We start from the raw sequence: 18,840 nt of genomic DNA on the forward strand, positions 1-18,840 counted from the left end.
GCTTCCCTAAACAGGGTTGCCTTCAAATGCCTTCTAAAAGTCTGGTAGTTGTTTTTCTCTTTGACATCTGGTGGGAGGGCGTTCCACAGGGCGGGTGCCACTACCGAGAAGGACCTATGCCTGACTCCCTGAAACTTGGCTTCTCGCAGCAAGGGAACCACCAGAAAAATTACAAGAAAAAGGAAATGGGATAAACACTACAAAGAACTTCCAAGTGTTACAAGCTATTTGACAATGGAATAGAATGCATTGGAAGGTGGTGGATTTTCCTGTTAGAGGTTTTTAAAGCAGAAGCTGGACAGCCACTTATCACCGATAAGTGGCCACTGCTGTCATAGTAAATTTTCTGTACCTGGATACAGTTGGAGTAGATGACCTTTGGGACCCCAATTATATGATTCTGTTTCCAGGTATTTCAATACAACCCATGACTTGGACTGAGCCCAGTGAGGGCTGTCACCCTACCAGAAGTGCCATTGCCACTGCTGTTTTGCAAACCTACCTGGTAATGGTTGGAACCACTCACAGTATTGAATCTATTGGGCCCTAAGCAGTGCTATGAGAATGCAAGTTAATGCCTATGGCAAGAACCACAGGAACTACACTTTCCATGGTTCTTGCCACAGATACTGCTGCATATTTTCAAAAAAATGCCTAGTGGCAAATTCTGTAAATTCCTTTCTGTCATGCCTACACGTTCAGCTAAATTTGAAAGAGGGGACCCAGTGAGGAGGGAGTCTTGAAACAGACCTCTCAGGTGGCAAATCACAGAGATTTAGACCAGATCTTAATGAATCTCTATATGGGGGTGGGAACATACATAAAACCAATGCCCAATCCACTCATCCTGCTTGGGTCAAATTTATTTTGCTTACTCTGCAGAAATAAATGAAACAACTTCTTCTATCCACCCAGGCATGTTTTAGAATAGTTCAATGCAAATTTTCTACTTTCACATTTCTTCAAACTGACATTGGCACATATATAAGTATTAAAAACAAAGTTTGTGTTTAAAATGCAAAACCACTTATACATTTTTAAGCAACAAAAATATGAATATGTGTTTAAACAGTGTGTCTTTATTGAAACTTTATTGTCTGCTCTAAATTCACTAATCTCCCTATACATACCTCATCCATTTTTCTAAGCTCTGTGCTCAAAACACAAAATCATGTAGGCACCTAAGTGCACCTAAATCAAGCTACACCTCTTTACATATAGAACTGAAATGCATTTGTTTGTACAGGCACAATTGACTTAGCCAGGCTTTTTACATAAAAGCTACATCTTAGTACATAATTTGCATTTCAAGGTTACTTGCCATTTATTTTGCTACTTACCTTCAGCAATAAACTTGAAACTCTGTTCAAAGGCCTATTTGCATTTCTATAAACCCCATGGAACCTTTAACATTGTTCCGCATAATAAGGATGAAAACCAATGAAATGTAGGCTTGTAGAACTATCTACACCTCCCACTGGCCTGTTATTGGCAGCATGATAGGACCTCCCCACTTGTTTGCAGGTCTAAATAAGACACATTAGGTGAAGCCAACCTTTTACTACATTTGAGAACAAAGCAGCAAAGTAACTGGTCGATGCATCTTGCGATGTAAATGAAAAGACTGAACGTAGGAGCCCTTTATGGCTATGGGATTACACATAATTGGGCCAAAGAAATTAGCTAAAAAATACTAAATATGGGAAATTCAGAAGAAACTGCATCCAACTGGGTTCCCTGTTAAATTGTTTTCTACACTCATGTAAATAATGGAACAAAAACAAACAGCTTATCCATTATTTTTGCTACGTTATTTTTATTTCTCTTTCTGTAGTACATGAAGTCACTCTTTACCTTTTCAATATTCCAATTTTTACTTCTGGTATGCCTGATTAAGCGAATGACTAAAATAATCTGATTTAGGTAAGAATCACTGGTATGAAAGTGAATCCTGAAAATTTGTGCTCCACTGTTTTAAATGGCAAGGTAACAATTTAGGCTAGCATTAACCCAGGACAGTAGCAAAACCGTCCATTTATGAAGTAGGCAACACCTTCCAGCATTTCCTATAAGGCAACGAATCAGTAAATGAGCACTTGGTTTTTACTGTTACAAGCATTCATGGCTGTAGCCAAATGCAAGACCCCATGCCTTCTCTTCTCTCTTCCAGTAATATCTAAGATTACAAAACACATGATGCAATGTCATTGCAATGCAACTTTCCATACTCCAAAAAGCAGCAGCCAATGAAGCTGCAGAGTGGGGGAGATTGGACAAACTCACAACAGTAAATATTATAGGGTTAGTTAGGTAGAAACAATTCAGAGGAATAGCTAAGAAAAATTGGTTCTAATTTCACCATTATACCCCCATCCAAGTTGAATAAAAATACATAGAAATTTCAAAATACACAGAAATCTGTGGTAAAGCATTAAGAAACACTGTTCTCTACAAATTTGAGTTTTACTACTATTCCCATTTCCTTTGCCTCATTTTTTCCACAATAAGAGAAGGCAAAGCATTCATTGAACCTAAATCATATAAGCTAGAAATTCATATGATATAAAACAGTTATTAGAAAAGTCATATTACTTCTGATCATCAATTTACAGGTGAGAAGTCAAACATAATGTTCCCTGGGATTGATATACACTCTTCTATTGTCTGGCTCAGGATGCTTCTTGCTGCTCCAGTCTTTGCAATTTGTTTGCTTGAAAGCTGGGCACATTTGCTGATGACTATCATGAGCCAAGGAATTTTCTTCTTCATAGCTCAGTTGCCTGCAGTTTACCATCTTCTAAAAAAACAAAATAGATGATTAAAGTATGATACAAAAATCTATCTGGCTTCTTCATCATATTGCTTTCTTCTTAAAAGGTATGTCCTTGAATGACAATACTCAAACTAGACGAACTAATTGCTGCGGAATCCTAAATAATAAATAAATAAATACAATTACTTAATTTATAGTATAATGATATGGACTATCTGTAACTTATACTTTCTTCAATATAAAGCACATTCAGTACCATTAATATTTGTCAACATGCAATTTAAAACAGTATTAAGACAGCTCAGTAAAAGAAAAACAAATATTGAATGAAGGCCTATTCTCCCTTTTACAGTAGTCTTCAAAACTTAGTATTATTTAATGGTTGAAAAGCTTCATTTAAGGCCCACATTTATTCTGCATATGGACATAATCTTCCATACTAAGTGATATTGTAAAGGTAAAGGTAAAGGGACCCCTGACCATTAGGTCCAGTCATGACTGACTCTGGGGTTGCAGCATTCATCTCGCTTTATTGCCAAGGGAGCTGGCGTACAGCTTCCGGGTCATATGGCCAGCATGACTAAGCCGCTTCTAGTAACCCGAGCAGTGCATGGAAACGCCGTTTACCTTCCCGCCAGAGCGGTACCTATTTATCTACTTGCACTTTGACGTGCTTTCGAACTGCTAGGTTGGCAGGAGCAGGGACCGAGCAACGGGAGCTCACCCTGTAGCAGGGATTCAAACCGCCAACCTTCTGATCGGCAAGTTCTAGGCTCTGTGGTTTAACCCACAGTGCTACCCGCGTCCCAAGTGATATAGTAGTGACAATTTTTTACCAAGGGGTCATCTGAAGCAAAAACCCAACAGTAAAGAATGTGTGGCACCTGCTCCCTCTGCTTGATTCAGCAGTCCATGTGACCTCTTCCTTGAGTGTTTTTCAGGGGAAAGGCTGAGTTGCACAAGGTTGAGTTTATGCGCACTATCTTGTTTGCCCTTGGTTAGAGGTGAGGAATCCAGCATTCTGGGAACCATTCCTAACGACCAGGCTGTTCAGCACAGGAGAGGTTGTGATATTGTGCAAAGTGTGGAGAGGACATTACATAACTAGGGCGCCACTACTGAAAAGGCACTTCCACTGGTAAATATTTTGCACATTTCACCTGATTGGGGCACCTGGAGAAGAGCTTCTGAAGATGCTGATGCTGTCTAAGGCAGGTACATGTTGGGAGTGGCTATCCTCCAAGTACCCTGAATCCAAGCTAGGACCCTAAAGGTCAAAACCAACACTTTGCAATGGAGGCAGAAATATGAAACTGTTATTCAGAAACAGGGTATTTTCTTTTCTTCTGGATCCATGTCCTCCTTCTCATTCAAAACTCAGGTTTATAAAAACTTACAGCACCTTGCATTTCACCTAGTTTTGGACACCAGGCAACTGTTTGCTGCCTAGATGGGAGAAAGGCAAGTAGCAGATTCTAAGCCACTGCAAACATCTGGATCCTAAGACTCAAAGAAGACTGATCAATGTGGAAAAGTGGGGAAGGTCTGAGAGTAGGCATTTGGTTTCTGTCTCAGCAGTGCTTCAAGCAGAAGGATTCATCAGTAGACGATCTGTGGCATAATCTTTTGCTGCTGAAATGTTTGCACCAGCTGTGGCCAGTGAAGAAGTAGCAGGCACGACAGTGGCAGTACTCCAGTCCACTTGCACATCGGGACTTTTGCTGGGTGACAAACTTACTGGGATTGCTGTGATGACCAGTGTTGGGGCAGTCACTACATGCTTCAAGAAACAAGATCTTCCTGACACTTAAGAGCTAATGCTGAGGACCTGCCACAGATTCATCCATCTTGTAGGGAAGGTCTAGCCTCCCCACAATGCAGGGCCATTTCTGTAGGCAGCCCAGTATTAAGAGAACTTCTGCCCCAAGTGAAGAGTATCATCCTTGCTGGCTGTCCAGAAAGTCAAGTTTTTGTTTTGTATCAGTTGAAGTTTGAAATTTGAAATTAACAATCACTCTGCTGTGCTTTTAGTTACTGCTGAATTGTTTTCTGTTTGCATAGTATTATTTTGTTGTTTCTATGGATGTTTGAAGGCACTAAATATTTTTTAAAAATTAAGGAAAACATCTTGCCTTAAGATAGGTATGAATGTGCCTTATACCACAATCACATGCAGCTACAGCAATGTACACAGTAAGAATGCATTTATGTCTTCTTATCACCTGGTATCATTTCACAAAATAATACAGAAAACAAGGAGAATTTCATAAGCACCTTGATTTTAGAAGAATTGAGAAGGAATTGTTTTTTTTAAAAAAAAAGTTCTATGGTACTTGCACACAAGAATCTCCAAACCTCAGAAATGAATACCAACCCCCTACCTCAACCTCAACCCAACATTGGCTTAATCTTTAACACATAAAGCAAACACAAGTATCTTGCTTGCAGCTCATCCTTACATAATTTTGAGCAACTATAGTGAAGCAGCTTTGTATTCTGTAAAGATTCCAATATGCAACACTATTTTAACTCTCGTTTTGGATGCAATGAATTTGCAATAGTTAATGCAAAGCCAATTAGCTTTCATTACAAGTGGATGCCAAAACTGAACTATGCCAGTCTCTTCTGAGATTTGTTAGCCAAACATTAGAAAATCATTTGACTCTGGTGGAGTCATACTGCTTTCTGGATTGGTAGTCATATTTTGTCTGGGTTTAGTCTACTTCCTTTGATATTTTATAATATAAGCCAAACATTTTTTGCTTCATAGTGTACTAAACAAACAACTATTCAGTTGTATAATACTGCACGATTACTTCTGAATGGTGTGTGCAGGGGGCCTGGCTAGACTATATTTTGTCACTATTAGATGATGTCTAGAACTTTTAACCAGGCAGCTTAACCCCGAACCTCGTTTTGCTCACAATATTCTTTTACATCAGTATTTCAGGGGCTTCAACTGCTAGTTGGGGAACACAAGGATTTACACAATCTTATACTGGAAGCTTCAGTGACCAGAAACTTGCATGCCTTTGAAAGATTTTCCTAGTCAGAATGCAATGGTGACCATGTTGTTGACTGCGCAGGCTAGCAAGATTACTGCCTCATATTGTTAGGGCTAACTCTAGCTTTTTCTGGAGTGGCTGCATTCCTCCGATCCTGTTGGTTTCTATAGCCATAGAGGAACCTAACAGTAGATTTGGGTGGCTAAGTAACAATACAGAATGTGGGCTCCTGAAAAGCAAATTAATGTGGTACAGAAATCCATTATGAGTTACGCTGAATCAAAGTATGTGGCCCATACTTTTTCATTACTTTCAGTGGGTAGTGGGCGAGCATTCCTTTGAATGGGGGTGGGGGTGAAATTAAAAGAACTTTGTGTAGGCTTATAATAAAGTTGAGGGACATGGGTGGCGCTGTGGTCTAAACCACTGAGCCTAGGGCTTGCTGATCGGAATGTCAACAGTTCGAATCCCCACAACGGGGTGAATTCCTGTTGCTCGGTCCCTGCTCCTGCCAACCTAGTAGTTTGAAAGCACATCAGAGTGCAGGTAGATAAATAGGTACTGCTCAGGCGGGAAGGTAAAAGGTGTTTCCGTGCGCTGCTCTGGTTCACCAGAAGCGGCTTAGTCATGCTGGCCACATGACCCGGAAGCTATACCCAGCTCCCTCGGCCAGTAAAGCAAGATGAGCGTTGCAACTCCAGAGTCATCCGTGACTGGACCTAATAATAAAGTTGCCTGAACAAGTATTTCTCCCACCTTCCTCTGCCCACCCCTAAAGATTTGCTGCCACTCTGCCATGAGTCTTAGTAGAACTCTTGTGGGGATGAGGTTGCAGAAGATTTACTACCTGCAATTCCTTCAACACTCACTTCCAAGTATTTTAAAAATGAAGTTCATGAGCATGCACCCTTCAGACTTGACAAGACACACATACATTTACTCAGATATATAATGCAATCTGAGGTTCGTTCTCAGAGAGGACTCCAGCTTGGGATAAACCCATAAGAGTCTTTTGAGGTTCAAGAACCTGATTAAACCCTCATATGGGAATTAAATAGATTAGTGTAATTACTTAGAAGTCTGGCTGGCAGAAATATACTATATCAACTGAGTAACAAAATAATGTCTTATGTCAACTGAATATCTTCTATAGATCAATTTGTATTAAGCAACATTGGAAGTATGCTTCATCAATAACTTACTGGAAGAATTATTTCTTTCTGAGACAAGGAACGAGCTCTTTCTTCATATGAAGACGGAGGCTTGTGTGTTGGTGGAAGATCAATCCTGCATTGGAAAACTTGGAGTTTAGTCACCACTATTGGAGAAATAATTGAATCAAGTGTAGATTACAGCTGTAAACAAGTAAAATGGAAACTTCCTTGGTCATATAATAGGAAATGCCATTAATATAAAATTGCAAGTATCCCACTTGCGAAAAATTCTTAAATGGCATTGGTTTGAATAACTCAACAGATTTGTCAGGCAATACCCGTATAAAGAGAAACAGAGCACATCGTATAAGAACAGCCCTGCTGGATCAGTCCAGTGGCCCATCTAGCCCAGTGACCAAACAGATGCACCTGGGAAGACTGCACAAGAGCACTCCCCCCTCCTGCAATTTCCTGCTACTGGTTTCCAGAAGCATTGCTGCCTCCAACCCTGGAGTATAGCCATCTTGGCTAGTAGTCATTGGCAGCCTTATTCTCCCTGAATTTGTATAATTCTCTTTAAAAGCTATCCAGGTTGGTGGCGATCACTGCTACTTGGAGGAGAGAATTCCATAGTTTAACTATGAAAAAAGTACTTTATTTTACCTGTCCTGAATCTTCCAACATTCAGCTACATTGAATGTTGAGGAGTTCTAGTCTTATGTTTGGGAGCTGGGGGGGGGGGGAGCTTTTTGCTTGCAACTTTCTCCATGCCATGTCTGATTTTACAACCTTCTATCATGTCACCTCTTATTCGCCTTTTCTCTTAACCAAGAAGTTCCAAAGGCTGCAATCTTTCCTCATAAGGGTATCGTTCCATCCCCTTGATATTTGGTTGCCCTTTTTCTGAACCTTTTCCAACTCTTCAATATGCATTTTGAGGTGAGGTGACCCAAACTGTACACAGTATTCCAGATGTAGCCGCACCAGAGATTTCTATAATGGCATTAGGATATTGGTAGTTTTATTCCTTTCCTAATGATCGCTAGCACACTCACTCAATATCTTCAATGAGCTATCTACCATGACCCTCAGGTCAGCTGAATGAAGTTCACAGAACTAGTTTACAAAATCTCTGAAAGTAGTGCTTAACATTGCTGGATGAACTGAAGGTGAATTAAGTTCAGTCTGGGGTAGAACTATGAATGATTTCTAGATCATCATATTTATCTCTCCCACACCCACACCTACCCAGTAGGAAACCGAGACTCATTCTTTTTTTCTTTTTTAATTAAAGCTAAAAGCCAATAGAATATCTATAAAGAAAGTCAGAAAGATGCTAGGTTTTGAATAGCCAGTCAGAGACTATTGAGAAATTAAAAGGGAAGCACTATGATTTCTTAAACCTAACAACACCTTTATTGTACGTCTAGGTGTACAACGTATAGAGGCAGGTATACAATATTATTTTAGGGGTTCCACCCACCCACCACCAACATATTCAACAGAAACATAAAAGCCAAACTTTACAAATAACAGATAATTAGCCTTTGCTGATATCAATGCAGATGGCATCATTTTAGCTGTGCTTTTTCAATAAGTATATAATGTATACTGGTTACAGAGTTTTGTGATTAAGCAGTCTACAGATCTTTCTAAATAAAAATAAAATAAACACATTAGAAACACAAAGAATTTTTAATTTGTGCTAGTGTAAAGTTCTTAGACTAGGTATATATATTTTTGAGTAATGTATGCTGACATTTTGTATTAGCACTACAGGGACTGTGCCTTAAAGCAGAATAAAATGGTATAGCATGAGAAAAGGGAGAGTAAACACTTCAAGCTTTTTAGAAAGCAAGGATATCAGCTTAGAAACAAACAAAAAACTTACATTTTGTCCATGTAAGTGGGCCTTTTCTTTCTGGGAGTCAGTAGTACTGTCACAAAGATGGTAATGATAAAGAGAGCAAGTACTGCTCCTATTACAGCCCCAGCTACAGCTACTGATGACGACTGCTTAAATGGAACATCTGAAATGTAATTCAGCATGCATTATGATTTTCAAGCAATGAGTCATGTTATCAAAACTCCTCAAATTCAGGAAAAAGAAATAAAGTTAGCTGCCTCTGAGTTAAACATGTTGTGGAATCTACAATTTATCATTTCCATTGCATGCGGCTCATAAACAGCTATGCAATATTAAAAAAGGATTGCTGAAGGCAGAATTTGAACATACAGTCTTAAACTTTTAAAGATGAAAAAAGAGGAATCAAAATACGTTGACATGAAAATGATTTTCAATTCTTAACTCACAAGGCATTAAGTATTTGAGACAGATGCCTTTAACAATGTCTGGAAAAGTAATTTTTAGCATAGCAAACTTTTGTATTTCAATCTACAAACAGAACCATTTGTTTTTAGACTGTGCATAGGAACAACATACAAAAATAAATGGCAGTTATACTGAAAGTTCCGTCTGGTTTAGAAATAGTTATCTAATACTTTAAGAATGCAAAAGCGTAAGCTACTGAAGTTATACTTACCAAAGCAACTTTGCTTATTCTATATCCCTGAGATAGGACAAAACAACGATATCTGAAGTTATCTAATTTTACTATCAAATGTGCTAGCTGTATCTTTTTTTGTAGAAATCAGTAGACATTGTTTTATTTTACTTAAAACACAAACAAAATCTCTAAAAATCTGAAGGCCTGTAACTTTTTTCAATGACATGTTGAAAACCAGGAACTGTACCAGGTACATTAGAAATGTTCACAATTGACTCATCATAGCAGAAGTGGACCACAGTGGTAGGTCAATAAGAGTGTTACCCTTTAGTGGCAAGTTAATTAGTTGCCCAGTTACTCTGTTAAATGAAATGTGTTACCTGTACTGTATGTGCAAATCATTGCTTAAATATTTCAGAAGTATTTGAAAATATCTTTAGCATTATTTTTATCTCCACCATATCTCAGATATCTCAGAATATATGAATGGATGCACTGCTTTTTGCTTCACCAACATGCAACACTGCCATTAAAAGCTTTAGCTGCAAGAATGGGGGGGAAACGTTCATATAACAGTCTACTTTGAATTTTGACATCATTTCCAAGGGGGAAAGGTCTAGACCGGAGGTCTATATACCAATGCCCAAATCCACCTAAAATATTACTTATACATGTCTCAACTACACACGGTGTATAGTTTGTCCCTATGTTTTTCCTTTTGCAAAATGTGGCTGTGGAGGATGAAATCCAAAGCAGAAGGTACAGGTGGGGTACTTCTTAATTCATTCCCATATAAGAATTTTCACACTATCACCCCCAAACTGCTTTTTTTTTCATCTTGGAGGAAAGATCCGCACCTGTATCAACAAATGTATACAGGGACAAGCTATATAAGACAATGTTTTATTGAAACCAAGGCTAACCAAAGCAAAAATTAAGTTAAAAAAAGGCCACTGCTTTCAGGGGATCTAACTTAAGCTCACTTGGGCCACACTACAGCATTTCCCCTACCAAAGAAAGCCTGTTCATTCATGGCAAATATGAGTATTAAGTATGATCTGCCCTTATCTGGTACACACCTTCCCTTTCCAATCTATTTCCCAACTGAACAATCAGTACTTCTCACACTCAACATCGGTATTCATGAGGACTTGTGATTTATTACACACTGGATGTAATTTGCAAACTGCAGAATACTATCAACCGGGTTCTTTGACTTAGCAGCCCAAAGAATGGTCTGAAGGCACACAATGCAATTCTACTGATGCTACATAGAACTGACTCTGAAAACTGCGTGAATGGGAGACTGCCTGGGAATCATTAGCAAGCTGCAAAATCAGCTCTTCTCAGGAAGAATGGAATGCGCAACAACCAACTGGCAAAGAATGAGTGTCTGGAAGTTTGCTACTGCATAATGACTCCCAAGCTATTAATCCAACGAACATGATTACACCAAAGTATACATATATTTAGCAGCATTGACAAAATAGGCACATATGCTTTCATCACACAAGCATACAATCTTCATCACAAAGCATACATACATAGCTATGTATTAGGTTGTCTCCCAGCTGATACAACTCACAAAACTCAAACTCTTTATGCTATGCTGCAATCGTTTTTCATTCATTCTGGAAATCAACTTGTGCTGGCTCATCTGATTTTAAACAAGGATCATCTCAATGATAGCTACTTTGTATATAAACACTAAAGGCATGTTGGTGGCTACAGCAGCAAATGTTTTCTGGACATGCTGAGAAATAGTACTACAAAATACACTGGGCACAATCCATATTTGTCCTGTGTATGGATTCTATTTGTTTGGGGATTCTTATATGCGTAGAGTCATCTGAAGGCAAGACCAACTCAAGTCTTGTGTTTATCGCTATCAACTTTTCTCCATAGTTGACAGAGTAAAATAATTTGGCAACTTCAAGCAAAACAGAAGACCAAACTTTCTGCAGCTAAAAATTAAGTGTAACCTTAGACTATGGAGTACAAAATATACAATCTGTCATCAAGGACAGCTATGTTGACTAGTAAGTAATCTATGAACACTTTTACCAATATAGTTAAGTATTTCAGATGCTATATAGAAGTACTAATTCAACAGTTTTTTCTGTATTCAGCTCTCATTTTCTAGTCTACCTGTTTCCTCACCACAAATCTAACCTCTATTACGTTTTATATGCCTTTCCATCATTTGTGCATATGACCTGCATTCAAGAAATTAATTTAACAAAAGATTTATTTCACACAACTATTCATACTTACAATCAATTCTGTATTTACACCAAACATACATTAGGTAAAAACACTGCAACACTGAACATCTTAAACCTAGTATGAACCTCTTCATTTTAAACTGTAAAGCTCTTGATCAAATTTTAACAAATTTATATTGAAAACACAGAATATTAGGTACTTGCTTCTAAATTTGAGTGTTACAAGAAAGCTTTCTAGAGGGCTTACAGAAAAGTATGGCATTACAATGGAGATGTTCCTAAGACCATGAGCTAGCTTTAAAAAAACAAACAAAAAACACACGCACAAATTAGGACCTGCTACCTTGTGGCCTGATCAAAAGCTAACTGAAGTAAGAACTTCAGCCATTGATGGATCAGATCCATGAAACAATTATTGAAACTCACTTGAGTTCACAGGCAAGCATGGTTTAATAATTTTACTTCCAAATGTATTGAAGACATACTTTGGTGAAGTAAAATAGTGTTACCACTTAAATTATCAATGTGATAGAGACGCGTAGAAAACCTGTTTCATGTATTTATACTCAACTGCAGTCACATTTCTGAAGACATAGCAACCAAGTCACAGTGTGCTGTCAAAACTGCACCTTAATACAGATACTGTACTGACTGAAAAGCTCTAAAATACTGCAAGTCATTATGTAATGTGCTCATATTACTTCCAAGGTTTTTACTGGGAAGCTAAAAAGCATTAATATTGTCTGTACACATGCTACCAAATTCATCTAATTCTTCATATGCAAATGTTTTAAAGAAGTTTCTATTGAGCAAACACTCATCTACCTTTTCAGTTTTGAGCATGTTTGAACATAAGATTTTCAATGGCATTTGCTTCTAAGCAAGTATGATGGGCTCCTATTGGTTGTGCTATTTTCTCTACACAACCAACTAGGTATTCTAAAGCCTATATGTGAGATGTATTTTTAAACAACACAGTTGCCTCTATTTCCTATGTCCTTCAGAGACAATCCCTCCTTACGTATATTTGTTTCTCCCATCTATTAAGTAATAATTTACTTTAATAGTAATTTTACTGCACTACTCCAATTCTTTTCAAGCAGCATAAATGTCTCAAAATGCCTCATATGAAATATACCATGCTAGCATATTTTCTGTTTAAGCTAAAGTGTTTCATCCTTCTCTTTCAAAAAATGCCATGCTTTTCATAGTGACAAATGCTTACAAAGTCTAAATTTGCTCCTGCATTTAATGCTTCCCTGCTTTTTAGCCAACATTTCTTTAGACAGTCCAAATACTTCTTGTACCATCAAATTCTGTGAAAAGCCAAAAGTTTATTTCTTAAAATGCATCTTCATTCAAATACAGAAGTTGCATCTGGGTTTCAACTCAATGCATTTGTAGCTCTGTGCTTAATTAATGTTATGGAAACCTAATATTTCCTGAACATTACTTTTTTCCATTTAGGTAGGGTAAACTGTTTGTATTGTAACAAAATAACTTTTAATAGATCTTCTGGAAAGGATGAGTCTGGAAACACAACTGAAGTAATTGGAATCTTACATCCCAGTGCTTGGAAATAAAATGCAGTGTAAAAATATAGAGTTCCTGTTATGCTGCAAGACTTTATTCATTGAAAAGTCTATTGCAGCAGGTTCAGTGCAACAAGTCATCTGTAAAAGGTACCACCTACTACAGTATCTAAATGGCAAGGCTCAAAAATGTAGAGGTATTAAATTCTGTGCAGAAAACCTAAAAATAAAGCTTTGAAAAAACTGTGCCATCAGAATATTTCATGTCATAAATTTTTTTGTAAACAAAGTGTACCTTAGATCAGCTCTGTACTTGAATCAGTTTCATGTTACTGTTTACTAGAATTATGGATCAAAAAGTACTATCAAGGTAAGTCTTGATCATAAATTTGTAGTCACAAGCAAAGACAGTTGCTTCATTTCAAACTTTTTATAACAATTTCTTTTTCCACTTAGCACTTGTTCATCTTGTGCTATAGGCCAAATAAAGCACTATATTAAAATTCATATCTTGTGAAAGACAGTAGTACAGCATTGAAAAAAATAATAAAGCAGCTTCAATACATTTAAATGAGGTTTTTACATTTCAATTGTCAAGTTAGAATATAAAAAGCTTGAAAATCAACTTCAAAAACCTATTCCTCAAGAAAAAGTATAAACAATCTGAAAGTGATCAGCTAATGAAGGAGCTTTATGTATAGTCAAGACCTGAAGGTGTTCTTTAGACATACCACTCCTTTCGAGATATTACAGAGCCATCTACATGTGAAACTAAGTCATCTTCATTTTCTTCATAACATTCTTCACCTAAGTATTTCATTCCCAGTGTTCCACCTTCATAGTAATCCATTGGTCTTTCATACCTGTCCTGGTACCTGTTAATAGTGTCTACTTTGTTCCAGTCTGTTTTTTCAGATTCTCCCAAGTAGTCTTTAGTTATGTGACTGTTCACAGGATGTTTTATTTCCTTTTTCACACTGTCAGGGTAAGAATCCACATCCTCTACCTGGAGGGTATCTATTTGGGACTCCTTTTGCATATCTGATGGTGGAATGTAGTTCTTAGCGAAGTAGTCACCACGGAACGTCCTCCTTCTCCTATACAAGATAACTCCAGCCAAGACACATACAAATATCAGGAAAAGAGCCCCGCCCACTGCACTACCGATGATAGTGCCCCAATTGTCTTCCTGCATTGCTGGCCATGGTGATGTTGGGAAAAGCTTTAGTTTTGGCTGAGTTGCTAAACCTGTGATGCCATCAGTTGAAGGAAGCCATGGAATCGTGGGTGGTGAAGTGGTAGTAGTAGGAGGATCTAATGAAAGAGCAGAGATACACAAGACACAGAAAAGGCAGAAAATGTCAATGCAAACTACATTAAGTTAAGAGCTGATAAGAAAGCACAGTTGATGAGTAAGTAAGTGTACTTCAACATAGTTTTTCATTCTTCATTTAATTTCATTACTCTGGGTAGAGGGAGCAGACTTAACTTCTGGACCAGCTTACTGAAGTATGAAAAAATAGTTTACTCTAACAATATCATCAACAATTTTTTCCCATGCTGTTTTAGAGCAAACATGGATCAATGCCATCAGCTGAAAAGTCAACCTTTTCTTATATTCCAAGGCAGAGTTAAGAATGAAAGAAATAATGTATTATATATAGTTTGGTTAGAGAATGAAAAACTATAAGCTGCATGCTGAAGTTAGTTCTTCATTATTTTCATTTCCCCTGACCATGTATGTAGTGGTAGGATTCAATTTGATAGTTACAAGATTTTAAAAGATAGCAGCATTAAAAAGTTTGTTGTGTACTTCAATGCTTCCAAAATTCTCACTAGTACTAAAGAAACATTTTAATCAAAATAGGAACCTTCTAAAAAAACAAAGGACTTGTGGAACAAATCAAAGCATAAGAAATTTGTTTATTATTTCAATATTGACCCTCAAGGTTACTTTCCAACTCTACAATTCTATGATTTATTCAATTTCTATGAAAAGCACCTAATGAACCTTCTAATATTTGGCACCTAAAGTTGCAGGTTTATTCTGTTGTGGTATGGGTACTTAAAAGCTCAAATAACACATACAATCTTTACTTGGCATCAGTATTGCTCAGGTTTGTTAAGGGTTGACTATGCAAGATGTGTTTAAGACTACATTTGTGTATTGGAAACTGTTGTATGTGGATGATAAGGAAATTGCTTAAAGAAACAAAAGTTGCTCTATGTGACAGTCTAAAGCTGTGTATAACAAATAGTGGATCCCTTTTCAGTCTCACATGGCAATGATCTTGAAATTATGTTGAGTTACATAAGCTGCTTGTGATATGAGCCATGGATATGTCAGAGGAAACAAAAAAATTCTACTCATCATGCCCAAACCCTAGGACATACATAAAGTAGTGTTCTTTGGATCCTAAATATAATAGTATTAATATACTTCACATTTATCAAGTGAATTCTAGGTGATATAAAAAAGGGTAGGAGACATTTTAGAATATTCAATTATTTTTTAAAACTATTTAAAAAACTAATAGCCCACTGGAGGAGGCTATTCATGAAATGTTATTGTTAACGTTTAGACTACTTCTTCAAATAAATAATTACCTGTGTGGGCTAATTAAGTAGACAAAATCCAGAAGACTGAAATACAATCTAAGTAATTATTATTATTATTATTATTATTATTATTATTATTATTATTATTATTATTTTTTAGCTGGCTATACACTGAATAATTAAATTAAATCCTAAAATACAATAAACAGTAACTTTCATAATATAATCTTTATAGCCTTTTTTGACATGCTTGAATAACAAACCCATTTTCTCAAAAAATTCTACTATTATTAGGTCTATGCTACTACTATTATGCCACTTGTCATTAAGTAACATAATTCACTCACTTTCATCAGTGAGTTGTTTAATTCTTTATGTATATATTAAGTACATTAAATGAACAAGAGAAAGGAGAGGAATGGGGATACTACATGTAAAATGGGGATACTACATAGATGAACATAGGGATCTTGAACAGTGGTTCCCAAACTTTTCTTCCAATGGATCACTTGAAAATTGCTGAGTGTCTTGCTAGCCAACTTCATGATCTCTCCCCCCCCCCCCCCCGCTTGTTGTAGCAACTGTAATGCACTGTGCTAAATGCTGTATAATTTTCAATCATATTTTAATTGCTACTTTTTCTTATATGGACCACAGTTTGGGAACCCCTGATCTAGAGTAATGATGTTTAGTTTAAAAAGGAGTGAATAAAGTTCTTTGATCCTGTATGAAGTAGGTGGAAAATATTTAATTAGTTTCTATCATTTTCCGAAACAGAAGTATCACCAGGCTAAAAAGAAAAAAAGAAAAGGGGGAAATCTGGAAACATGCTGAAATTGTTGTCTTGAAAATCAGGTTGCCTTTTGATCAGGGTGATGTCAGGGAGCTTTTTCCTCTTCCTCCTCCTCCTCCTCCTCCTCCTCCTCCTCTTCCACCCCACACCTGTTCTACAGTATACCAATCCAGTCAACAGAATTTATTTGCAGCACACCATGGGCCTGAGTAGGCAATCAGAGGACCTTCTGTCCACACTACTTGAGAGACAGGGAGCATTGTTGAGGGAGTGGCTGTTGAGTTTTTTCATGATCCCAGGCCAAGGCATGCAAAACTAGCCAAAGCTGTGGCAATGGAAGGGGCTTGGTGGCTTCCTCTTCTTCCTTTAGTCCCTCCCTCTTTCAAGGTCACATCAGAATTAGATGCTAGAGGGCAGAGGAATGATGGGACCTGAAGCTTGTGGGCTGCTCAGACTGTCCCAGTAAGACGGCAGATAAATTGAGGAGTGGGAAGAATAGAGGAAAGTAAGTCTATGTACAGTACCCCTCCCTCGACCTTCCTTCATGGCTTTTCGGCCCCACTGTTTTTTATTATTTTTCTTTCTACCCATTACAAGCTGACAGGTATATCTGCCAACCAAGGATGACACCTTGTGCATCGGATGAGTTTTATTTCATGAAACCTATGCCAAAATAAATCTGTTTGTCTCTAAATGTGTACAAGACTGGTTTTGTTGTAGCAGACTGCTACCCGTCTGGAATTTGCTTTCAACAGCTGCTTCCCTATAAACTTCCTTCAGAGACTCTTCTCCTTTCTATTCCTTACAAGCCAACTTCTTTCCTTCAGTCTTCTCCTTCAATCCCTGCTGATACAGGACTTTCCATGGTCCCAACCCCTTTAACTTTAACATATTTCAAATTCAAAACTTCATATAATGAGAACCCATGCATGACTTCTGTTCAAATACAAACGCTTATAGCTTAACTGTTGCCTAAATTAAATAAGCAGCAAAAAGACCCAAAACTTAATACGAACGATTGATCAGTAGGAAAAAAATGTATGTGAATAATCAATAGGAATTTACATATAGATATAACATGCATGATTCAACACTTCATTTGGGTGCAAATCACTTCCAAGCATGGCACCACCATGCCACTGTAGAAATCAATAAACAATAGTGGGTGTGCACTCCCATAAGCAGCTTTGACTTGCTACAAATCATAAACCCACACCTTTAGAAGAGTGACATCTATGAGATGGCATAGATTTGTGTCTGTACGTTTAATGCTTTGTTTAGGCATAAGACACTGTCAAATGCTTCAGCTCAGGCCAATAACCTCCAAAATAGCTTGAGTTAGCCTAAGTCTTACACAAGACACTGCGTGGTCTGTCAGTACCTGAGACCATGCTTGATCCAGCAACCTGTGAATGTGCAAAAGTGTGACCTGCCAAAATACAACTGTTTGAAAAAAAGAGGTTTGCATGCACTGGAGTACAAAATCCAAATGCCAGGCATTAAGCTCAGAAAATAGTGAACATATAGCTTATGAAGTTGGAATATTAATGACTAACGTGAATTTGAACATGTAAGATTGGATGTTTTCAGGGCAAAGTAACTACATTTATCTCTTAAACAACTGAAAGTGAAGATGTTCTGTTAAATGCAATAGATGCTGATATATGTTGTATAGGATGCTGACTGTAATATTTAGAACAAGATAGCCAGCGTGGTGTAGTGGTTTGTTTGCCAAACTAGGGCCTGTTGTGACCAGGGTTTAAATTCTCAGTCAGCCAATAAGATCACTGGAGGTCCTTGGGCTGGTCACTCACTAACTTAAAGCTTAACTTACCTCACAGGGGTATTATGAGGATAAAATGGGTAGAATTATGTATGCTACCTTGAGCAATAAATAAATAAATAAATAACCAAACATACAAATAATGTCCCATTATGGACTTAGATATTGTATTGTACATAAAACATAAGAACATATATCTGCTTCTTGAGAAGATCAAGAGTAAAAGTCAGACTGCAGGAAATCCTTATATAAAGGATAAAATTTAACCCTAACTTTAACAAGTTTTCATTTTTTTTCTACTGTAATTTAATGTTCATATCAAGTTTGCTTTTAAAAGAATGAAGAATGCAACTGTTGCAGGTCTACCATCTATTTTCCAGCACTTCAAAGTATAGATATTTTCATAAATCATGTTCACACGGTAAGAATTTATTCTTTTTTGTGGCTTCTCACAATTTATTTTTCTCTTAACTTCCTTGAACCCTTTGGTATCATCAGTAAATCTGGCT

The 18,840-nt window shown here is 37.3% G+C and overlaps 1 protein-coding gene across 4 annotated transcripts in view; it reads right to left on the reverse strand.

Annotated features, from left to right (window-relative positions):
* Nucleotides 1–1,545: 1,545 nt before the first annotated feature.
* Nucleotides 1,546–18,840, reverse strand: part of NECTIN3 (nectin cell adhesion molecule 3) — a 40,742-nt gene continuing 23,447 nt past the window's right edge. For 2 of the 4 annotated variants that reach the window (XM_081908488.1, XM_081908490.1), the window contains exon 6: nt 12,979–14,510. In XM_081908488.1, coding sequence (XP_081764614.1) covers nt 13,918–14,510 — 593 coding nt within the window. In that variant the 3' untranslated portion in view covers nt 12,979–13,917. Of the gene's footprint in view, nt 2,798–6,980; nt 7,066–8,823; nt 8,963–12,978; nt 14,511–18,840 lie in introns of those variants that run through there. The other 2 variants (XR_014167764.1, XM_081908489.1) reach the window with 2 other exon arrangements.

This window comes from Podarcis melisellensis, assembly GCF_964234715.1.
Source record: "Podarcis melisellensis genome assembly, chromosome: 4".
Taxonomy (NCBI): domain Eukaryota; kingdom Metazoa; phylum Chordata; class Lepidosauria; order Squamata; family Lacertidae; genus Podarcis; species Podarcis melisellensis.